This window comes from Vipera ursinii (genome assembly GCF_947247035.1).
Source record: "Vipera ursinii genome assembly, chromosome: 12".
Lineage (NCBI taxonomy): Eukaryota > Metazoa > Chordata > Lepidosauria > Squamata > Viperidae > Vipera > Vipera ursinii.
Window position 1 is genome coordinate 3588272 of NC_139525.1, and position 24017 is coordinate 3612288.

Consider the following 24017-nt stretch of genomic DNA (forward strand, 5'->3'; position numbering starts at 1 on the left):
TTCCTATCAGTGTTAATGTAACTACATTAGTAGCCAATGGGTAAAGCTTTAATTCTCATGATTTTTCTTTTTTTCAACCCAGTTTTTTTGCGACTGCTGACCAGGACCTTTCAATAAATTAACTTGGGCAAAGAATTCCCAGGGATCCGATCGTTCTTGATTTCATCGACCAGGGAAATTAGAAGAATATTTTATTCCCGGCAATATCTGGGACTTAAACTAGGGTGCCAGGTTGTCTGGAAGGACTCCACGCTGCCCTGAGAAATTTTCAATGCCTGGAAACAGTTGAAAACAATGGTTTCCGATACAGGAACTCAAATCGTGACATCAGCTGTGTATAAATTGAGGGCAAATCTTAGGCTGAGCTACCGTTGGTGTTTTATAGCATCGATCTGGGCTTGTGAGTGAGAGATTCTGAGACAGATCTGTGCAAATCCCAAATCACTTTAAGGAAGTTTGGTGAAGTTTGTCATCCTGTCTCCCTGTCACGCTCTCTAATTTTATTGATTGATTGAACACCTGATCAGGATTGCTATTGAAAAAGTCGAACCAGGAGATATATGAGACTTTTCTCTGGCAGCCCTTGATGTTCTTGGTGGCTTTCTTGCAACGTTTCATTACCAAAGTAGGTAACATCATCCGCACAACATCAGATTTTTCTCTGTCCACAGTTCTAGAGAGTCACTGCCATTCAGAGTACAAAGATGGTTAGGAGACTGGAGGCTAAAACATATGAAGGATGGTTGCAGGAATTGGGCATGCCTACTTTAATGAGTAGAAGGACTAAGGGTGACATGATAGCAATCTTCCAATATTTGAGGGGCTGCCACAAAGAAGAGGGAGCCAAGCTATTCTCCAAAGCACCTGAAGGCAGGACAAGAAGCAACGGATGGAAACTCACCAAGGAGAGAAGCAACCTGGAACTAAGGAGAAATTTCCTGATAGTGAGAACAATTAACCAGTGGAACTCCTTGCCTCCAGAAGATGTGAATGCTTCATCACTGGAGGTTTTTAAGAAGAGATTGGACAACCATTTGTCTGAAATGGCATAGGGTCTCCTGCTTGAGAAGGGAGTTAGATTAGAAGACCTCCAAGGTCTGTTAAAAATAGGCAATTCTAAACTTGATGGACAACATAATCTGGAAGAACTGAGTCTGATCCAGATGGGAACCAAGGGTTTTGTGGCTTGAAATAGCCATTATGTAAACAGATCGTAACCTTCAAGTGTTCCACCAAAGACCCATTAATTTGGAAGAAGGAAGCCAGGAGTCTAAACCTCTGAAAACATGTGGCATCTTTGCTTTAGTGGGAAATCTACTGTGCCATATGGCTGAATTCTGACCTACAGGAAAGATTGTAATTTGGCCAAATCATCTGTGAGCCTCCTGCCAGGCAAAAAGATGAAAAGTCAAGCTAAGCTGCCAAAGCATTGGAAACTCCATGATTTATTGCTCCATCAATGAAAGCCCGACATAATCTGATCGCTTAAGAGGCAGTTATTTCCTTAGTTCCTAGAATTAAGAATTTAGTTTTTAGAATTAAGGAAGCCTGGCAGATGTTTGGATTTTTTGAATATGCAGACTTGGCTGATTTGGGTTGGATCCAGCCAACAGCTTCCATTTTGACTTGCAGATTAGCCAAAAGAAAAGAAAAAAAAGGGGGGACTAGTGAGAGTGGAGGAATGGCCAAAATTGAAATTCAGCAAGCCATCTAACCTGAAAAGGAAATTTAATGGAGCAAATGTTGCAGAGGAAATACTTTGAAGGTCCTTCAGAAAAATATCTTATTTGATGGGGGGGAGCAGCAGTTTTGTAATCTACCATTGTTTGCCAGATTGAACTGAACTTCCTCAACTCTGAGTGGATGGTGGGGAATGAAAGGATTTATACTCGTTGCAGGCAGAGCTGGTCATTTGCATTCTTTTTAGGGAGTTGTTGAGGCTACTTGGAGGTTTATCTGTGTCCTCAGGGTCACCTGAATGGTGCAAAATGGGCGTGGAGCTTCTTGCAACTGCTGTGTTGTAGACTGGAGATAGTTGATGTCCAGCTATTTGCAAGGAATATAAATCCTTGCATTCCCCACCATCCAGTCAGAGCTGAAGAAGCTTCTTGGATGAGAAGCGAAACGTCTTCAAAAGAAAAACAAGAAAAGTCCAGTTGCCTCCTGAAAAAAGCATCTTTGGGACAATCAGGACCTGGAGGATGGAGAATCTCCATAGACACTCCAGCCACAGTGCTCCAGTTGCTAAATGAATGGTTGTAACTCAGCATTAAGTACTGAACGGCTTCACTCTCAAACTAAACACACACAGAGGCGAAAGAAGCCTTGGCAGAGCAGTGGAATTGATTAGATTCATAAAACGTTTTGCTGATTGGAAATCCAGTGGTTTGCACAGAAAAGGCTCACTTTGCGGCAGGTGGCTCTGCTGTCTCCGTGCTGCAGGTTTTATTTATTTCATTTCATTTATTAAATTTGTTTGCCACCCATCTCGCCAGCGAGGTGACTCTGGGTGGCTTCCAATGTTAAATCACTAGGCTTGATTGCCCCAGCCATTGAATATTGATTTCCTGTTAGGGGCTGTGCAAATTGTTTACAATTGCTCGGGATGCGGCTTTAAAAACAGCTGTTTATAGTGACGTATTTCAAAATGATGGATTTGACGGGTTGGCTTATACAGGCCATTTACTCCGCTCCCGTTAGGCAGTTGGGATGCTTTTATTGGCTTTGTTTTATTCTCTTTTCCAGGGTCGCCACGTGAAAACAGGGCAGCTTGCAGCGATCAAGGTTATGAATGTGACTGAGGTGAGCAGAGACATGAGTTGGTTTGGCCGGGGTAAAATAAAGAATGGGGTTCCCCCAAACACCCACCTGGAGATGAGGTGTCAGTCTTATTGTGCGAGATAATCCAGGAGTAAACCCAGTAAACAGTGGTCTATAATCAATGGTGGTTTATCTTACACTATACAGGGGGTCTTCAAACTCGGCCCTTTTATGACTCATGGACTTCAACTCCCAGAATTCCTCAGACAGGCATGCTGGCTGAGGAATTCTGGGAGTTGAAGTCCATGAGTCATAAAAGGGCTGAGTTTGAAGACCCCTGATCTACAATATCGTACACCAGGAGCAATATACATGGGGCCGCTGGAGAATTTTCAGTTGAAATTGCTCCAATATTTTCCTCTGGTTTGTAACCAGCGGAATAAAACTTTTCTTCCTGCTTATTTCTGGGTGATTATCTCTTTCCAGAGATAGGTCATAGATTTCCTGTTGGCTTCCTCTGTCCTTGCTGCGTTTTCTTAACATCCTGGTGCTTACCAGCCTGGTTGTTGTGACTCAGGGCCAGCCTGTGGGTCCGACAGCCGGGTCCGATGTATCGGAGGACTCAGATGTGGGGGAGGAGGGTAACGAACCGGCTGATGATGATTTGGAGACTTTGCAGAGTCCTCAGCCGGGGACCTCTTCTCAGCTGCGTGAGCCCGAGAGTGCGGAGGATGATGACCCACAGCTGGCCCTGTTCAAGGACGCCCGACGCAGGAGGCAGACGAGCAGGGACAAACAAAGAAAGGCTATGGGACTCCTCGGGAGGAGGCACAGGGAGACCACGCCCTGAGCTCTCTATAAAAGAAGTGTTTGGGGAGGGGCTGGTTGCTGAAAGCAACTTTTCCGTTTGAGTAGTCAAGCTCTTGTATTCTTGTAACAGTGTAATTAAAACTTGGCAGAAGCCTTTTGGTCTTGGACGCTTTCCAGACTCTTCTTTTGATTAGGGGTGCGAGAAGAGGGCTGGTTCAGAACAGTGGTTCTCTTTCCTCTTTAGAATTTAGGGCAGTGTTGCAAGGCTGAGACACAGAGAAGCTGTAGGTTCCATTTCTGTTTTTTGTGGTCTCCGTTCCCCAATTTCATTTTATTTTTTTAAGAAAGGAAATCGATTTGAACTACCGCTATCCTGCTTTGAAAGCATCCAGAACTGGGGAATCTTAAACTGAGCAGCTTCAGGTTTTTGCCTTTGTCAGCAAGCAGAGGTTCCTAAAATGTGTTTGCTGTGTTCTTCCAAGGAGGCTGGCACCATTTCTCCTCAGCTGCTGCTTTGGGTCCCTTTTCATCTTCAGCTTTGATCTGCTGAGCTGCTTCATCGTGAGCTGCTCGGGCAGCAAAATGTGATGGTGGTCACTGCAGGATAATCAGCCCATCTGTCAGGCAGACCTCTTGTCAGTAGAGCTTTGCTGGGAGGGGCGGAGAGAACTTTTCAACTGCAGCGCCTGGATTGTGGAAATCTGACGGAGCAAAGTGGGCAGGGCGCTTCTTGGCAAGGTGGAAACTCTGTGGCTTCCTTTGGACCCAGGGGAAACGGTTGATGATAGGAGCAGAGAAGGCTGGTCCGGTGCCACAGCTTGATGCCAATGAAGCGTGCGGGATTGAGTAGAAATAACGCGAAGGAGGGCAAATGTAACACAATCAGCTAGAGAGAAGTTCCCTGAGGATGGGCTCCAGCAGGTGTCCAAAAGCTCAGAAGACACTAAACCTCTGGTCCCGGTGACTGACCCAGACTGGCTCCTGCAACTATAACTTTCATACAGTCTGGAATATTGGACATTCCAGATGTTTATAAGTGCCCTGTGCATCAAGACTACCCGCCACTTTCTGGCAGGGAGCTGAATTGGAAGGAAGGAAGGAAGGAAGGAAGGAAGGAAGGAAGGAAGGAAGGAAGGAAGGAAGGAAGGAAGGAAGGAAGGAAGGAAGGAAGGAAGGCAGGCCTGTGAGGTCCTTGTGCTCTTTGAGCTTGTTTTGTTTTCTTGCACATGTTTCATTACCAAACTAAACAACATCATCAGTGCTAGAATGGAGTGGAGTGTGCAGGGAGGAGGAGGAGGAGGAGGAGGAGGAGGAGGAGGAGGAGGAGGAGGAGGAGGAGGAGGAGGAGGAGGAGCTTAGTTCCCTTTTCGTTGAAATTAAAATGAGATTAATTTAATATGGTTAACATCATTGTCTCCATGGCTCAGCAAGGACTGCATTTTGTCCCACTAAGAATATATTCATGACAGTTTATCAAAACCCCGGTAGATGCACCAGAGGCAGCCCTGTGGTTGAAGATTGGATGTCCCTGTTCTAGGCTACACTACATTCTTCTCTCCCAGGGCCATCCTGGCCCGCTTCATTTTATTTCCAGCTGCTCTGTCTCTCCTCAAGAGATCACCTGCAACTTCAGATTATGCCTCTTAATTTTATCCCTTGACTGTATTTTAGCATGGAGAACCTCGCCAAATGGCACCTGTTTTCGCTAGCTCTTCGTTGAATGTGTGGTCTGAATCTGAAATCAAGGCAGGGCACGATCTGTCCTGGATTTTGAGGATCTATTGTTCAGTGCAGCAGATCCCTCTTTAATCTCCCGCTGAGCTTGGAATAAGAGTATTTAGTAGAACTCAATGCCCTGATTGTTTTGCCTTGGTATCTTTCCACGCACCCTACCTAGTGAACAGGGTGGAATTTATTTTTATTTTTTTAAAGTGCAATCTGTTGCCTATTCTGCAACACCCGAGGCTCAATTTGCACCGATTCAGTAATAAAACAATTCACACCAGATGATAAATGAGCTATTTAGACTCAGTTTTGACATGCACATTATTTCTATGGGTTGGAAAGAAAAAGAAGGCTAATCCAACATTTGGTATTCTAGGGTGTCCTTTGCATATTCATGTGTAGGCAATTTCGGAATAATTTACACATGTAGGCACCGTCCATTTGGATCTCAACAGTTGTGCACATCAAACAGCTGATGTCTCCTTCGTGTGCCAGAGGTCTTTATATCCCTTAATAAGCCAGACTCGTATCTGCCCAGCGTTTTGGTTGCACCAAGATAAGAGCAGGCGAAGGTGAGCAGAAAGTGGCTTAAACTTCCTTGATCTCAAGCCAAGCGAATTCTAGAGAAGGTCCCGAGATGCTGGCACTTATATTTTCATATCCCGTATCTTTGTTCGTTTTAGGATGAGGAGGAAGAAATCAAACTGGAAATCAATATGCTGAAAAAGTATTCTCACCATCGCAACATTGCAACCTATTATGGTGCTTTTGTCAAGAAGAGTCCAGCAGGGCTGGATGACCAGCTCTGGGTAGGTCTTTTTTTCTCTTTTTCTTCTCTTTATACACTTCTTTGGAAATTTAGATACTCTCTGTTCCTGTTTAGAAACGAATTGGTTCTTGGATTGGTTACCCTCCCTCCATCCCTCTCTCTCTGTGTGTCTCTCTCTGTCTCTCTGTCTCTCTCTCCCTCGCTCCCTCCCTCTCTCTCTCCCTCCCTCTCTCTCCCTCCCTCCCTCTCTCTCTCTGTCTCTCTTTCTCTCTTTCCCTCGCTCGCTCGCTCGCTCCCTTTCTCTCTTTCTCTCCCTCTCTCCCTCCCTCCCTCTCACTCTCCCTCCCTCTCTCTCTTTCTCCCTCCCTCTCTCTCTCCCTCCCTCTCTCCTTCCCTCCCTCCCTCCCTCTCTCTCTCTGTCTCTCTCTCCCTCGCTCCCTCCCTCTCTCTCTCTCTTTTTCTCCCTCTCTCTCTCCCTCCCTCTCTCCCTCCCTCTCTCTCTCCTTCCCTCCCTCCCTCCCTCCCTCTCTTTCTGTCTGTCTCTCCCTCGCTCCCTTGCTCCTCTCTTTCTTTCCCTCTCTTCCTCCTTCCCTCCCTCTCTCTCTCTCCCTCGCTCCCTCCCTCTCTCCTTCTCTTTCTCCCTCCCTCCCTCTCTCTCTCCCTCCCTCCCTCTCCCTTCCTCCCTTCCTCTCTCTCTGTATCTCTCTGTGTCTGTCTGTCTCTGTTTCTCTGTGTCTCTCTCTCTCTCTTTCTCTGTCTCTCTGTCTCTGTATGTGTGTATGATATAGTTGATTTGTACCCATGGCCAAAGGGGTCTCTGGGAAAAAAGAAAATGCCAATAAAGGACAATATGTGTAAGTGTAAACTTTCTTCATTGGCAATCATAATTTTGTTTTTATTTTTGTTTCTTAATTCCCCAGTTGGTCATGGAATATTGCGGAGCCGGGTCTGTCACCGATTTGGTGAAGAAGACGAAAGGGAATTGTCTCAAGGAAGACTGGATTGCGTACATTTGCAGGGAGGTCCTTAGAGTAAGTATCCTTGGGCTGAAATTGTGAATTAAGCCTCAAGCCTGAACTGGAGCTTACAAACATACAGGTAGCCCTCAACGTACGACTGCAGCTGAGCCCAAAATTTTTCTTGCTAAGCGAGACGGTTTTTAAAGTTGAGCTCTGCCCCGTTTTACAACCTTTCTTACCACGATTTTTAAGTGGAATCACTGCAGTTGTTAACTTAGTAACCCGGTCGTTAAGTGAATCTGGCTTCCCCCATTGACTTTGCTTGTCGGAAGGTCACAAAAAGGGATCACATGACCCCGGGACACTGCGACCGTCATAAATATGAACCAGTTACCAGGCGTCCGAATTTTGATCACGTGACCGTGGGAAGGCTGCGACGGTCATAAGTCTGAAAAATGGTCACAAGTCACTTTTTCCAGTGCTGTTGGGACTTCAAACAGTCACTAAATGAACAGCTGTAAGTCAAGGCCTATTTGTATCATACACGCAAACCTTGGGGTCAGTCTTCACACGTCTACAGTATCTGTTGCCTACATTTTACGAGGTAATTGCTAAGAAGTCAACCTGGCCTCTTTCCAAAGCATGAGTCAGATCCACCATCAGAACGTTACAGCTGGGTCATTTTTTTTTCTTCTAGGGTCTGTCCCACTTGCACGCCCACCATGTCATCCACCGAGATATTAAAGGGCAGAACGTGCTGTTAACAGAAAATGCTGAAGTAAAATTGGGTACGTAGACGATCCTTCTGGATTTCCTCCAGACTCGTCCAGGCTACTGCATCACAAGCAGCCCAGATTGTCTTTTATAAGCCTGTTATTAAAAAAAAGCTGAAGTACAGTACAGTCCTCGAAGGATTTAAACTGTGGTGAAATCCCGAAATTGGGCATGGTTTTCTAGGTGCAAATACATAAATATATCTGTAACTGTGGTGAAATCCCGAAATCGGGCACAGTTTTCTAGCTATGAATGCATAAATATATCTGTAACTGAGGTGAAATCCCGAAATCGGGCACGGTTTTCTAGCCACAAATACATAAATATATCTGTAACTGTGGTGAAATCCCAAAATCGGGCACAGTTTTCTAGCCACAAATACATAAATATATCTGTAACTGTGGTGAAATCCCAAAATCGGGGACAGATTTCTAGCCACAAATACATAAATATATCTGTAACTGTGGTGAAATCCCAAAATCGGGCACAGATTTCTAGCTACGAATACATAAATATATCTGTAACTGAGGTGAAATCCCGAAATCGGGCACAGTTTTCTAGCTACGAATACATAAATATATCTGTAACTGAGGTGAAATCCCGAAATCAGGCATGGTTTTCTGGCGGCAAATACATAAATATATCTGTATCTATATATCTGGGAGTATTTTTAAGGATTACAGCTGTGGTAAAATCCCAAAATCGGGCACAGTTTTCTGGATGGCTACACACGTGTCATCTTCTGTCAGATTGAACATGGAGGGCAAAGCTGCCTGAATGAGCAATCAAGTGCAGCTTAATGGCTCCAATTAGGATATTCCTTTTTCAAATTCATCGGCAACTCAAGTGGAATCTCGGCCCCATCTCAGCCTCGAAGCGCTTCAGAAAGAGCAGGAAACTGTGGCTGCTGCATGAACAGAGGATTTCCACCTCTTCTTTGAGGCCTCCGAGGGCGAGACTGGGCACTTCTGAATCCCTCGGAGGCCACTCCGTGCTTCTCTGTGACATCTGAGCTCAAAGGCTGGTGATCTCTTTCATATCCGAAAGAACCAGCCTTCGATCGAATGAGTTTTGCATCCTGGCTTGTTCTCCATCTGTATCTAATACGCAGTTGTCAACATTATTGGTTTGTGATTTATTTCCCCTCCCTTTTTTCTTTTTGCAGTTGATTTTGGAGTCAGCGCTCAGCTGGACCGGACGATTGGCAGGAGAAACACTTTTATTGGGACACCTTATTGGATGGCTCCTGAAGTCATCGCTTGTGATGAAAACCCAGAATCAACCTATGATTATAGAGTAAGTTTTCCCATTGACTCCTGTCTACTCCAAGTCAGTGGAAAGGAAACATACATTTGCTCCTTATTAGGAGGGGAAAAAATAATTCCTCCAATTGAACTTTTCAATGGTGTCCAATCTTGGCAACTGTAAGACTTGTGGATGTTAACTTCCAGAATCAATCCATCTATCTATCTATCTATCTATCTATCTATCTATATCTATCTATCTATCTATCCATCCATCCATCCATCCTCGTCTATCTGTCTATCATCTATTTACCCATCCATCATCTATCCATCTATATATATCATCCATCCATCTTCATCTATCTATCTGTCTATCATCTATCCATCCATCCATCCATCTATGATCTATCCATCTATGATCTATCCATCTATATCATCCATCCATCCATCCATCCTTGTGTGTCTGTCTGTCTGTCTATCATCCATCCGTCCATGTATCTACAGGTAGCTTTCAACTTACAAGTACAATGTAGACCAAAATGTCTGTTGTTAAGCAAGACAGTTGTTAAGTGAGTTTTGCCTGTAGTTCTTGCCTGTAACCAATTGACTAGGTTCCCATGCTATGAATATCCATGATTAACTAAACCAAGATTTCTCAACCCTGTTCAACTCGAAGATGTGTGGACATCAACTCCCAAAATTCCCCAGCCACCTATGCTGGGAGTTGAAGTCCATACATCCTCAAGTTGCCTAAGTTGAGAACCACAAAACTAAACTTTGGCTTCCTTAATCTGGTTCTCTGGCTTTGCGTAATAGACGAAACCCTAAACAAACCTATTCGACTCTTTTTTTAAAAAATATGTTTTATTAATTTTTAACATACACCTTAATATTTGGTAAACATCATGTGGTCTGGGTTAGTGTTTAAAAAGCAACCAATAACAATTTCTACAATTCCATAGTACCATATAATAGCTTTACTTGACTTCCTCTTCCAATAATATTCTCGTTTGCCAACCTTAAGTTAATGCAGTTCTTATTTAAATCAATGACAATTAAATACAGACATTTTTCTCATATTTCCTATTTGACTCTTGTTTTTCATTCATCAAAGTCTTTTGTTTTCTAGAGTGACCTGTGGTCCTTAGGCATCACCGCAATAGAAATGGCTGAAGGAGCTCCCCGTAAGTTGACTGCATCTCATTCTTGATGATGATGACGATGATGATGATGATGATGGAAGGGGCCTTAGAGATCCCTATACCATTTCAGACAAATGGCTGTCCATTCTCTTCTTTAAAACTTCTGGTGTTAGAACTTTCACCGCTTCTGGAGGCAGGTTGTTCCACTGGTTAATTGTTCTAACTGTCAGGAAGTTTCTCCTTAGTTCTAGGTTGCTTCTCTCTTTGGTTAGTTTCCATCCATTGCTTCTTGTCCTGCCTTTAGGCACTTTGGAGAATAGCTTGACTCCCTCTTCTTTGGGGCAGCCCCTGAGATATTGGAAGACTGCTATCATGTCACCCCTCGACCTTCTCTTCATTAAAAAGGTAAAGGTTCCCCCGCACATGTGTGCTAGTCGTTTCCAACTCTAGGGACCGGTGCTCATCTCCGTTTCAAAGCCGAAGAGCCAGTGCTTGTCCAAAGACATGGTCATGTGGCCGGCATGACTAGACGCCAAAGGCGCACGGAACGCTGTTACCTTCCCACTGCAGTGGTCCCTATTTTTCTACTTGCATTTTTACGTGCTTTCGAACTGCTAGGTTGGCAGAAGCTGGGACAAGTAACAGGCACTCACTCTGCTACGCGGCACTCGGGATTCGACCCGCCAAACTGCCGACCTTCTGATCGACAAGCTCAGCCCCAATTCCAGCAAAAGTTCCTTGTATGTTTTAGCCTCCAGTCCCCTGATCATCTTTGTTGCTCTTCTCTGTACTCTTTTTAGAGTCTCAACATCTTTTTCATATCGTGGTGACCAAAGCTGGATGCCGTTTTCCAAGTGTGGCCTTACCAAGGCATTATAAAGTGGTATTAGTACTTTATGTGACCTTGACTCTATCCCTCTTTGTTGTTTGTGGGAGGGTGTATCATCCAGCAGGCAGCTTTTGATCAGTGGTGGGATTCAGCCAGTTTGCACCACTTCAGCAGAACCGGTAGCTAATTTTTTGTTGCCCAGGCCCAGAATGGACTTCTGGAAAGCAGCAGCCACGCAGAGAACTGGTTGTTCACATATTTGAATCTTACCACTGCTTTTGATCCTGTGACTATCTGACTTTTAAACAGAATCACAATTTCATTTTTTTGTTTGTTTGTTTGTTTTGGTCACCACATTATAAGAAAGATGTAGAGACTCTGGAAAGAGTGCAGAGAAGAGCAACTAAGACGATTAGGAGACTGGAGGCTAAAGCATGCAAAGAACAGTTGCAGGAATTGGGCATGGTTAGTCTAGAGAAAAGAACTAGGGGTGACATGATAGCAGCGTTCCCATATTTGAGGGGCTCCTACTAAGAATTGGGGGTCAAGCGATTCTCCAAAGCCCCTGAAGGCAGGACAAGAAGCAACGGATGGAAACTAATCAAGGACAGCAGCAACCTAGAGCTAAGGAGAAACTTCCTGACAGTGAGAACAATCAATCAATGGAACAACTTGCCTCCAGAAATTGTGGATGCTCCATCACTGGAGGTTTTTAAGAAGAAACTGAACAGCCATTTGTCCAGAATGGTAGAGTCTCCTGCTTGAGCAGGGGGTTGGACTAGTTGTCCTCCAAGGTCCCTTCCAACTCTATTATACTATTTTTGTTTTGTTTTGTTTTTTGCACCAAAGGATGTGCTGTTAGGTCGACTCTTTTCTTGTTAAAAGCAAAAAGAAAAAAATGGATCTGCTACTCAGTATGTGTCCAATTCGTATCCCCTTTTGAAGTCATTGTGTGGCTTCTACGCCACAAGAATCTCCTCCTGCCCCCACGCTGGGTTGCAGCTGCAAGAATTGTGGTTTTCTGTGTCAAACGATACAGGCTATTATGGAAATCACAAGGCGTTAGCAGTTGGAGGGAATCGTGAAAATTAGCAAGGTCTTTGTCTTAGCCAAAGCAGAGAGGGCAAGAAGCGAAGAGAAAGATGCTTCACACAGTCAGACTCATCTTTCTCGTCTGGCTGTCCGAGCAAGTGAAGAGCCTTCAAATGTAGATCGGCTGAGCTGGAATGATGAGTGTTGTGTCCCCCAGTTGCAAAGGGAAGCTTTTCAGCTGAGTTTGATTTTCACCCTTTCACACTCCTTACCAGCAAAGGCCAGTTGAGACTTGCCATTTTTGATGAGTCGCCTGGGGTCTGGCCAATCAAAGGGAAACTATCCCCAGGGTGAGGAATCTTCTGAAGATGTTGCCTGGTGGAGGAACAACCTACAACATCTCTTGGCCGTCTCTGCCTCTTAAACCCCAGCGTCTTCCATGGGGTTCCAACAGGGAGGGATCAAAGCTGCTTTGGGTAAAGGAGCATAAGGGAAGGGAAAGGATCGGGTTTATATCCTTTAGCCTTGTGATGGATTAAAGGTTGTTTTCTGGAAGCTAATGGGTGGTCATAAAAGTGTTTAGATTATGGGATGAGAAGAAGACAAGGGCTGCGTTGTGTAGTCAAGGGACAGCTTGCCTGAACAGTCTAGTGCTGATGTTACCTTCAAAACCCATGCTCACCTCCTCTGGGTGATTTCTATGCACAGAAGTAGACTATCCCAAAACTGTATGGAATAAGGGTGTCCAACCTTGGCAATTTTAAGACTTGTGGAGTCCGATTTCCAGAATTCCTAAGCCAGCATTCCCCAGTCAGAATTCTGGGAGTTGAAATCCACAAGTCTTGAAGTGGCCAAGGTTGGACACCCCTGGTTTAGATGAAGCTTCCTGACAGCTTTTTAGTATCTCACCCTGCAGGATTGGAGAACTTAAGCAACAGTGATGGGCGGTGGGGATGTAAACCCGGCTCAAAGTGCTTTTAAAAAAATCTTTTGTGTTTATGTGGGTGTATTTTTCTTTTAAATTGTAGCTTTGTGTGACATGCATCCTATGCGAGCTCTCTTTCTGATTCCACGGAACCCTTCTCCGAAACTGAAATCCCGGAAATGGTAAAGTGTTTGATTTCAGTTATAATGAATCCGTAGTTGTGTATTGTTGGGATGGAAGGTCTGTTGGGCCCCTCAACAGTTGCCATCTCATCATGTCCTTCAGATTGAAGTCGAGGGGGCTTTCCGAGTTTGGCGGTTTACTTGCAGACGTTTCATTACCCAACTAGGGAACATCATCAGTGTTAGAAGGGAATGGGGGTTAGTGGAATGGGAAGAGGAGGAGGAGGAGGGGGAGGAGGAGGAGGAAGATAACAACTGTGGGGTCCTTGATGCTGTCTGTGCTTAGTTATTTTCTTGCAGATGTTTCATTACCCAACTAAGGAGCATCATCAGGGTTGGAAGTGAGTAGCGTTTGCTCTCTGTTTATGTAGAAGTGGCTTGCCCTGTCCCCATTGATGGAAGCTATGTTTCCCTTTTGGTAGCACTGATTATACTACCTAGCTGGGTAATGAAACATCTGTAAGAAAACAATCAAGCTCAGAGAGTACCAAGGACCCCACAACTAAAAGATTAGAAATACCCCTCAAAAGAGGAAGAAAGTCAAGCAAGCCATGGTTAGTTTGCCGATCCATAAGACGGATTCTGGCTAATTTAACAAGACACCATAAAAGCAAGATCTTGGCTTAGTATGACATGGGAACCTAACTATTTTGCTTGTGTCTTAGAAGAAGACACAACCAAGTTCTCCATGAAGTGCGGTTATTTATGTCATTTTTCTTGTTTTGTTTTTTTTAAGGTCAAAAAAGTTTCTCAACTTTGTGGACAGTTGCTTGGTTAAAAATTACATGCATCGCCCTGTGACTGAGACCTTGCTCAAACATTCCTTCATCAGGGACATGCAAAATGAACGCCAAGTACGCATCTTGCTAAAAGATCATCTAGACAGAACCAGGAAGAAAAAAGGAGAAAAAGGTAATGTCCATGTTCCAGTCACTATTGACCTTAGAGAGTGGTTTGCATGGAAGAGTAAAGCCTGAAAATCAGTTTGCACATCAAGTAATGACGAAGGAAGGCATCTCAATAGGTTGGGAGTAGAGGAAGGGTTGAAAACAGTTGAAAACAATGGTTTCCGATACAGGAACTCAAATCGTGACATCAGCTGAGTAGAGGAAGGGTCAAAGAAATTGGACATAAAAAAACATAAATTGGATATAAGTTGGATATTAAAAAGGGGTGAAATTTTGAACATAGAGCCTCAAGTTAAAATGACTTTTTCCATCTCTTCTTGGGGATCCCTTTGCCATAAATGGTTAATCTTTGGGTAGATTAATTAGATAGATAGATAGATAGATAGATAGATAGATAGATAGATAGATAGATAGATAGATAGATAGATAGATAGATAGATAGATGATAGATAGATAGATAGATAGATAGATAGATAGATAGAGCAATCTGATAGCTCAATTCCTTTCCTCTGTGTGCACTTTCTTTCACTCTCCCTCCCTCCCTCCCTCCCTCCCTCTCTCTCTCTCTCTCACACACACACACACACACACACACACACACAGAACAGATTTTCTGTACCGTGGCTGGAACAATAATGCGTCCTTGTATGACTTTGCTCCCATCCCTCTCTCTCTCTCTTTTTTTAGATGAAACAGAATATGAGTACAGTGGAAGTGAGGATGAAGGGGACGAGCTGAACGAAGACGAAGGCGAACCAAGGTCTCATTGCCCGTTTGCAGATCAAATCAGAACAGTTCCACGATGGTCCCCTAAGGGGCCAAAATTCTCCCAACCTGTTGATGTCCACAGGCCTTAAAAGTTGCCAAGGATGGACACCCCTGCTGTACATAGGCCACCTGGCAGGTGTCTTCCAAGTTAGCCTGTTACCTTCACCATGGTTAGAAGATGCTTTCCAGGTTGGCCATGTTGAAATCCCTGCCAGTTTCTCTTAAGCAGGGTGACCGTTCTTTGGAGGGCTACTGGATCTGGTTTGCAAAAATCAGAGATGCTTAAATGAGAGGAAAAAGTCAGGGCGGATCTGGTAACCCTCGCCACCAGTGGATTCTGCAAGAAAAGATGGGAAAATAAATCTTGTAGGCTCCAGCCTGTGTCTGTTGGGTGTGGAGAGAAGGACCGAGTTGGCTAATAAGGACCCACGAATTCCAAGTGTCTCTAATCTTTTTCTTTTTTTAAGCGAAACAAAAATTGTACATGGCCCCTACTCCAGCCGCTGAGGTTTTTAGGAAATTCAGCTTAACTAGGAGGACTGCATTTTTCTAGGGCTTTTATGCCTTCTCCTCCACCCCCTCCCACCCCCACCCCCCTCGCTAACCACCCAGAACCTCAGCAGATGGGTTTCCATGCAAATTCAAAAATATAGCTGAATCCTTCTTTTGTTCCTCTTCCAGTGTTTGCTGTTGAATGCAAAGTGTGAACAGATGCTAAAATTGGTTTGGGGAAGGCAGCGGTGAAGTGAGGTCTCTAGCGAACAGATAATCAGCTTTAGCTAAGATTCTGAAAAGTTGCTAAAACAGAGGCTGGTCTGGAAGCTGAACCAGGGAGATTCTGCAGAGTTATTTTTTGGCAACTTTTTTGGCATTTGCTGGGCTATCTTAATACTAGAATTAGTCAAACAGATTATCCTTTCTTTCTTTCTTTCTTTCTTTCTTTCTTTCTTTCTTTCTTTCTTTCTTTCTTCCTTTCTTCCTTTTTTCTTTCCATCTCTCTTTCTCTTTCTCTCTCCCCCTTTTTCTCTTTTTTCTTTTTCTCTCTTTCTCTCTCTTTTCTCTTCCTGCCTCTTTCTCTGTCTCATTCTGCGTCCATGTGTGTTTCTAAATTAAGCTCCATTGTGAATCTCCCGGGTGAATCCACCCTGCGCCGAGAGTTCCTCCGACTTCAGCAGGAGAACAAATCCCGTTCAGATCCCCCCTGCCTGCAGCCGATGCAACAGCAGCAACAGAAACACCAGGACAACTACAAGAGGCAGCTTCTGGAGGAGAGGCAGAAGCGCATCGTGGAGCAAAAACTGCAGAGGAAGAAGTTGGAAGATGTAGGAACTGAAATTGATTTGGGGGGGAGGATGTTGTGGTTGGCTTCCGTTATATTCGGCTGGCCTTCTCCTGTCGCCTTGCTTGTTTAGAATAGAGTAGAGTAGAATAGAATAGAATAGAATAGAATAGAATAGAATAGAATAGAATAGAATAGAATAGAATAGAATAGAATAGAATAGAATAGAATAGAATAGAATAGACAAATGGAATAGAATAGACAAATGGAATAGAATAGAATAGAATAGAATAGAATAGAATAGAATAGAATAGAATAGAATAGAATAGAATAGAATAGAATAGAATAGAATAGAATAGAATAGAATAGAATAGAATAGAGAAATAAGAATAGAATAGAGAATAGAATAGAATTACAGAGCAGAATAGAATAGAGAAATGGAATAGAATAGAATAGAACAGAACAGAATAGAATAGAAATACAGAGCAGAACAGAATAGAACAAATAGAATAGAATAGAATAGAATAGAATAGAATAGAATAGAATAGAATAGAATAGAATAGAGTAGAGTAGAATAGAATAGAAAAATAAGAATAGAATAGAGAATAGAACAGAATTACAGAGCAGAATAGAATAGAGAAATGGAATGGAATGGAATGGAATAGAATAGAATAGAATAGAAATACAGAGCAGAACAGAATAGAACAGAAAGAATAGAACAGAACAGAACAGAACAGAACCTTCGAGCTATTAGGGAAAGAATCCCAACAACACTTGAGTATTGGAATGCCAGTTCTATTTAAAATCAACAATATTCAAAATTCTTCCATCTTTTTTTTTATTTGCGCTCTTACACACACACACACACACCAATGTTGGAAGGGATTCCCTTTTGAGCAAGCGATTCGGCTTCCATCTGTTCCTCGTTTTAGTATCGGCCAGATCTAGTGGTTTACTTTCAACCACCTGAGAACTAGCATTCAGTCAGAGAGCCAGGGTGCAGCTGGACGCAGAATAACAGAGCCGGACAGGACCTTAGAGGCCTTCTAGTCCAACCCCCTTGCTCAAGCAAGGGTTGAATGTCTTCAGACATTTGGAACATGGTGCTCATTTTTTTCTCATTGCATTAGAAAAAGGATGCCAGCAGTTCGGGAAGGAACAGAAATAGATAGCTAGAACGATTAAAGTGATGGTGCTACACATCCTCTAAACCACCTGTTTTCCTTGTTACCTTCTGGGGGGGGGACTGGACAGTGATATGTGTGTGTGTGTGTATATACCTACCCCATATATATAGGGTAGGTATATATGTATGTATATAGCATGTGTGTATGTGTGTTATGTATGTGTAAAGGTAAAGGTTCCCCCGCACATGTGTGCTAGTCGTTTCCCACTCTAGGGGCCGGTGCTCATCTGCGTTTCAAAGCCGAAGAGCCAGCGCTTGTCCGAGGACGTCTCCGTGGTCATGTGGCCGGCATGACTAGACGCCAAAGGCACACGGAACGCTGTTACCTTCCCACCGTAGTGGTCCCTATTTTTCTACTTGCATTTTTACGTGCTTTCGAACTGCTAGGTTGGCAGAAGCTGGGACGAGTAACAGGCACTCACTCTGCTACGCGGCACTTGGGATTCAACCCACCAAACTGCCGACCTTCTGATCGACAAGCTCAGCGGCCTAACCCACTGAGCCACCACGTCCCTTATGTATGCGTATGGGTAGATATATACGTTCCTTTGAGAGCAAGCAACAGGATTTCATTTTTAATTTGGGCCAGTGTGCTCACAGTAAAAAGTGACAAGAAAGGTTATCTTTAATTACGTTAATATATTGTTGTTGTTCAGCCGCTAAGTCGTGTCCAGTTCTATGTTAGTACATAGAAACCTCTAATGTGGGATCTGTTTACCTTGGGGGAACGAGATTTGCAAAGAGGCGAATAAAGGCATTTAAAACGATGCTCGGTATGGAGAAAATGGATGAGGATATATCTTTTTCTTCATCTGAGCGCTTGCTCAGGACAATTTCATATCAATTTATTTGTCGGTTGAATGATAGCCAAACGCAGTAAGAGGAAAAGAATATTTCTTGGGGAAAGGTTGGTGGTTTCCACCGAGCTAAAGAATCCGAGAGTGTCTGAACAGACGCTGCCCAATGCTGCCGGTGACACGAATAATTACTCCTTTTATGAGATGCCTCCGAATAAAGATGAAATGAAAGCAACGTAATTTCTTGGCCTGTGTTCAGCATCAGAAAAAGGAAGAGCTTCGGAAACATCTGGACTTTGAAAAGAGGCACCCGGAGAGCAAAGCGGCCCTAGGCAACATGCAGAAGGATAAACACAACCGGGAGAAGCCAGAGGAGGCGTGGTGCAAAGGGGACGCAGTCCAAAACCCAGGAATGCAACAGGTATGGTTGTACAGAGGAGACATCTTTGGGGTATTTTGCATCCAATCAGAATAGAGCTGGAACAGGCCTTGGAGGCCCAGGGACTTCAACTCCCAGAATTCCTGAGCCGGATACAAGTCATAAAGGGTCCATCATTGCCCACCTCTGACTTAGAGGATTCCGTGCGCCAATCATTTCTTGCACAGCTCAGGGAGCAACATCACTGAGAAGGAAAAAAAAAAGACAACCCAAGTCTATCTATTCCTAAGGTCTTCTCCCACTTGCCAGAGTGGATTTCAGATATCCAAGATCGGTTCTGCTCAGTGGTGGGATTCAAATAGGTGAACAACCGGTTCTCTGTAGTGGATACCGCTTCCGGAAGTCCATTCTGGACCTGGGCAACAAAAAAATTAGCTACCGGTTCTGCCGAAGTGGTGCGAACCGGCTGAATCCCACCCCTGGTTCTGCTGTTGCTGATCATCAAATGAAAGACACGGTTGACCTAAGCCAACTTGGCCGAACTTCTTTTGATTATAGGGCCGTTCTTGTAGCTTTTTTTTTCCTTTCCTGTTCTAGAGAAAAGCAGACGAAGGGGCTCACGGGAAGAAGTTTCATCGGACGCTTCCCAAAGACCAGACCCAGCTCCTTTGTCTCCAACACGAGCACCAGCAGAAGAATAAGGAGAGTCCTAAGATCTTTAATCTTCCACAGGGTCTTTTGTCAAACTGCGGGAGCAAAGAGGTAAAGCCCAGCTTACTAACCACCTATCCTGGTCTATGTCGGGTTTGGCCACTTGCCACATAAAAATGGTTTTTAATTTTAAAAAAAACAAACAGGCTTTAGAAGGAAAAAGAAGCAACAAGGGGTGTTTGGGGTGGGTGGGAATTCTCTGAGCCTGGTTGTTTGTCGTAAAAGAGGGAACCAAACTATTCTCCAAAGCACCTGAAAGCAGGACAAGAAGCAACGGATGGAAACTAGTCAAGGAGAGAAGCAACCTAGAACTAAGGAGAAACTTCCTGACAGTGAGAACAACAAACTAGTGGAACAACCTGCCTCCAGAAGCGGTGAATGCTCCGACACTGGAAGTTTTTAAGAAGAGACTGGACAGCCATTTGTCTGAAATGGTATAGGGTTTCCTGCCTGAGGAGGGGGCTGGACTAGATGACCTCCAAGGTCCCTTCCAACTTCTTCTTCTTCTTCTTCTTCTTCTTCTTCTTCTTCTTCTTCTTCTTCTTCTTCTTCTTCTTCTTCTTATTATTATTATTATTATTATTATTATTATTATTATTATTATTATTATTATTATTATTTAAAAAAAGGAAAATCTCATGTGGCTTGAAACCATCTCTTTCCATCTCCAGCTTGCAAATAAATAGATTGTTGTTTTGGGCTGAATAGAAACCTAATTGAGGCTTTTTATTTATTTATTTTGTAAGAATGCTTTTAGAAAAGGGGAAAAAAAAAGAACGATAAGAAAAGACTCATTCATCGATGAGTTAAAAACAGCCTGGAGGGACATTTTCCAAAATCACAAGACCTCCTCTAGAGGTAGCCAGGCGAATCGGAGAATAGCGGTTTTCTGAGGACGTTCAAGCAGAGTTTGAAGTGAGGAGGGTGGAATTCGATCTTAGATTGAACTTCATTCTCAAAAAAAGAGGAAAACTCACACTCAGTTATGGAGTTTTTCTCCTCCTTGAATTCTCCTGCCTAAGAGCAGGGGGTCTCCAAACTTGGCCACTTTTAAGACTTGTGGACTTATATAATATAATATAATAATAATAAGTTGGAAGAGACCTTGGAGGTCATCTAGTCCAACCCCCTGCTCAGGCAGGAAACCCTATACCATTTCAGACAAATGGCTGTCCAGTCTGTTCTTAAAAACCTCCAGTGTTGGAGCACCCACAACTTTTGAAGGCAGGTTGTTCCACTGGTTAATTGTTCTCACTGTCAGGAAGTTTCTCCTTAGTTCCAGGTTGCTTCTCTCCTTGACTAGTTTCCATCCGTTGCTTCTTGTTCTGCTTTCAGGTGCTTTGGAGAATCGCTTGGCTCCCTCTTCTTTGGGGCAGCCCCTGAGATACTGGAACACTGCTGTCATGTCCCTTCAACTCCCAGAATTGCTCAGCCAACTGGGTTTGTGAGGGAATTCTGGGAGCTGAGGTCTACAAGTCCACAAAGGCAAAGTTTACAGTTCAGGCAGTTGAAATCCATATGTTTTAAATGTCTAGAGAGATTCTCAGCCATCCAGGTCACGGTTGTCCCACTGCGATCGTAAGTGGAGGACCACCTGTATAAAGGATTTAAGGGAAAAAAAAACGTGGCTGCAAAGTGTTACTGCTCTTCCTGGCTTTTAGAAAGTAGATTATTAAGTTCTCTTTTATCCCTTCCACATTCTCTCTCTCTTTTTTTTTCCCAAAAGGAAAAGCAAGAACTCAGGGGAGGGCTAAAAGGTAGAAAACGCGTTGCAAAAAAGTCAGCTCCAATATCCGTTTGCATCTCTGGCTTGCATTTCACAATTTACCTCTTTGTAGAGGGAATAAAATGCATAGTAAAATACAGCCTGGGCCATTCTGGTTAAATTTTAATCCAGATGTCCTTATTGTGTATTTCTGACATTAGCAAAAGTAGGCAGGAAGTCTCTGTAGGCAGTGTGCGACAGTGGCAGGACACAAACTGATACTGACAGTTCCTTTGGATGGGGACACTTCTATCCAATAATAATAATAATAATAATAATAATAATAATAATAATAATAATAATAATAATAATAATAATAATAATAATAATATAAAGTTGGAAGGGACCTTGGAGGTCATCTAGTCCAACCCCCTGCTCAGGCAGGAAAGCCTATACCATTTCAGGCAAATGGCTGCGCAGTCTCTTCTTAAAAACCTCCAGTGTTGGAGCATTCACCACCTCTGGAGGCAGGTTGTTCCACTGCTTAATTGTTTGTATATGTATACACACACACACACACACACACACACACACATGCACTGAACAGGTAATTCGACTTATGACCACAATTGAGCCCAAAATTGCTGTGGCTAAGTGAGACATTTTTAAAGTGGGTTTTGCCCCTCTTTATGTTGTTAAGTCAGAAGGTCGCAAAAGGGGATCATGTGACCTTGGGAAACAGTGACGGTCGTAAGTATGAGTCAGTGGCCAAGCGCCCGAATTTTGATCGCCTAGGTCATCAGTGTGAAAAAAACAGACATAAGTCACTTTTTCAGTGCCGCTGTAACTTTGAACGGTCACTAAATGAAACTCTTGCAAGTCAAGGATTGCCTTCATAGGTGCTTATCCAGTAAGTGGGATTCTGCGTTTTTTGCGAAGGCTTACTTTATATATATATATGTATATATATTTTCCATAGTGGATTAATTTGAAAAATCTACCCAAACTGCTTGTCTAAAACCCGCACAAGCATTTTTCTTTCAGCTTAAGTCAAGCTGCAAGGGCTTTGACTATGCTATCAATAAAAACTGTGAATAAATTTGTTTTGCCATAAGCCAGGAAAAAAAAGCAATGCCGTGCTAGCTATTTAAGTTAAGTTAAAGCCCCAAAGAAGAGAGGACTTCCATGAACATCACGTATGGATTGGTTTGGGTCATGAGTTAAGGCCAAAATCAAAATCTGATCAGTGGGATTCTGGATATCTATACACCAAAAAAAAAGGCTGGATGGATATTAAAACAATCCGTCATATGCACTCCGAAGGAAAATAGCATAGACTCTCCAATAGAAAGCGACAAAAGAGATATATATATATAACCTTTTTAGTTATGTATCTCTTGCTATTGAACGGAAGAGATTCGATTTTGTTGATTTAAGTTTTTCTTTTTAAAAAGAAAAAAAGAGCAAAGGGCTAGCAAGAAATGCATAGAGATGCCTCTATCTGATCTTCGGAGTGAAGAGAACAAGATAAATTGGGATGAAGTTTGCATCCTCTGCGGAATAACGATACTCAGTTCTTGCTCTTGCTTTCTCTGCAGGCAGAAAAGAAGCTTCCGAAAAGTAACGGCGTCCAGCCGGACCTCAGCTGGACAGCTGTCCTCAGCCAGGAGACCACCCCTCACGGGAGCGGGCGTTCTGGCAGTAGTTCCAGCCCATGTACGCCAGCCTTGCAACGAGCCGCGGTGGCCCAGGTTGGGAATTCTTACCATGTTTATTGGACAGGAAAGATCGCTTGGTCATTCCCACCATCCCTTGGATCAGAAAGGTCCACCCCAGTGGCCCCCAATCTTTGGGGCACCAGGGACCGGTTACGTGGAGAAAGAGGTTTTTCCGTGGACCGGAGGGGGCGTGGTTTTGCGTGCTGCCTGCATGCCGTGGATGGGGCTTTGTTTATGTCTGCGGCTTCTGGCATGCCGTGGACCGGCGCTGGGATCCACGGGCCAGGGTTTGGGGACCCCTGGTCTACACAATAGTTGAGAACCACTTGAGATGATAGTACCAAGCACGAAATGATTTGGGAGCAGGCTACTTGAAGGACCAGCGTCTGTAGTTGTCCAGTCCGATCCAGGATATTTAGGCATGCTGCAAATCCCGTCAGCCAAAGAGGGGGCTTTTCTGCAGTCGCTTTGCCTTACGGAATGTCTGCTCCTCGGAGATCAGGGTGGCCCCAACCCTGTTAGCCTTTCAAGTAAGGCTCTAAACCCTGGCTCCTTCTCCCTGCCTGAGGTGCTGAATGCCTCAAGGGTCCCTTGATTGAGATGGGGAGAGGGGGGAGGAGAGAGAGAGAGAGAAAAAAAAGGAAGGGAAGGGAGGAAGGAAGGAAGGAAGGAAGGAAGGTTATAACGTAACCAGAAGAAAGAATTTTTAGGAGGGAGGGAGGGAGGGAGGGAGGGAGGGAGGGAGGGAGGAAGGAAGGAAGGAAGGAAGGAAGGAAGGAAGGAAGGAAGGAAGGAAGGAAGGAAGGAAGGAAGGAAGGAAAGGAAGATTATAATGTAGCCGGTAGATAGGATTTTTAGGAGGGAGGGAGTTAATTGTCTTCAGGTAGACTGAATGTTTGGTGGAGCAATGCCTTGGTGGAGCAGTGGGCTAATGCCTCCTTAAGTAACACCAGCTGCCTGCAATTAGTGCAGGTTCGCATCCCACCAGGCTCAAGGTTGACTCAGCCTTCCATCCTTCCGAGGTAGGTAAAATGAGGACCCAGATTGTTGGGGGCAATAAGCTGACTTTGTAATAATGCCGCTTGGGGTGTGTGTGAAAGCCCTAATAAGCAGGCATATACATAGAATGAAGGCTACTGCTAAGCTTGTAAGCTGCCCTGAGTCTTCGGAGAAGGGCGGGATATAAATGGAATTAAAATAAAATAAAATAAAAATAAAAAATGTTGCATGCCCACATATGAGAATGGGATCACCATGTAGGCATCATATAGCTGTATCTGGGTCAAAAGGCTATATAGAAACCTAACTAATAATTAATCAAACCTGTTGAAATTGAGGATAGCACATTTTCTCCAACACCTACATATGCAAAGGGATTCCATCCCCCCCCCCCCCACAGCTCTCTTTTAGGACGG

The 24017-nt window shown here is 43.8% G+C and overlaps 1 protein-coding gene across 2 annotated transcripts in view; it reads left to right on the top strand.

Moving 5' to 3' along the window:
* The window catches only part of NRK (Nik related kinase), a 70031-nt gene that overhangs the window by 14208 nt on the left and 31806 nt on the right, over window positions 1–24017 (top strand). Inside the window, exons 2-15 of one of the 2 annotated variants that reach the window (XM_083372218.1) lie at window positions 2746–2802; window positions 5672–5867; window positions 5979–6104; window positions 6985–7095; window positions 7721–7811; window positions 8963–9093; window positions 10171–10225; window positions 13073–13151; window positions 13888–14063; window positions 14747–14819; window positions 15942–16149; window positions 18349–18510; window positions 19066–19230; window positions 22483–22635. In XM_083372218.1, the coding sequence (XP_083228344.1) occupies window positions 6012–6104; window positions 6985–7095; window positions 7721–7811; window positions 8963–9093; window positions 10171–10225; window positions 13073–13151; window positions 13888–14063; window positions 14747–14819; window positions 15942–16149; window positions 18349–18510; window positions 19066–19230; window positions 22483–22635 (1497 nt within the window). In that variant the 5' untranslated portion in view covers window positions 2746–2802; window positions 5672–5867; window positions 5979–6011. The remainder of the gene's footprint in view (window positions 1–2745; window positions 2803–5671; window positions 5868–5978; window positions 6105–6984; window positions 7096–7720; window positions 7812–8962; window positions 9094–10170; window positions 10226–13072; window positions 13152–13887; window positions 14064–14746; window positions 14820–15941; window positions 16150–18348; window positions 18511–19065; window positions 19231–22482; window positions 22636–24017) is intronic. The other variant, XM_083372217.1, reaches the window with a different exon arrangement.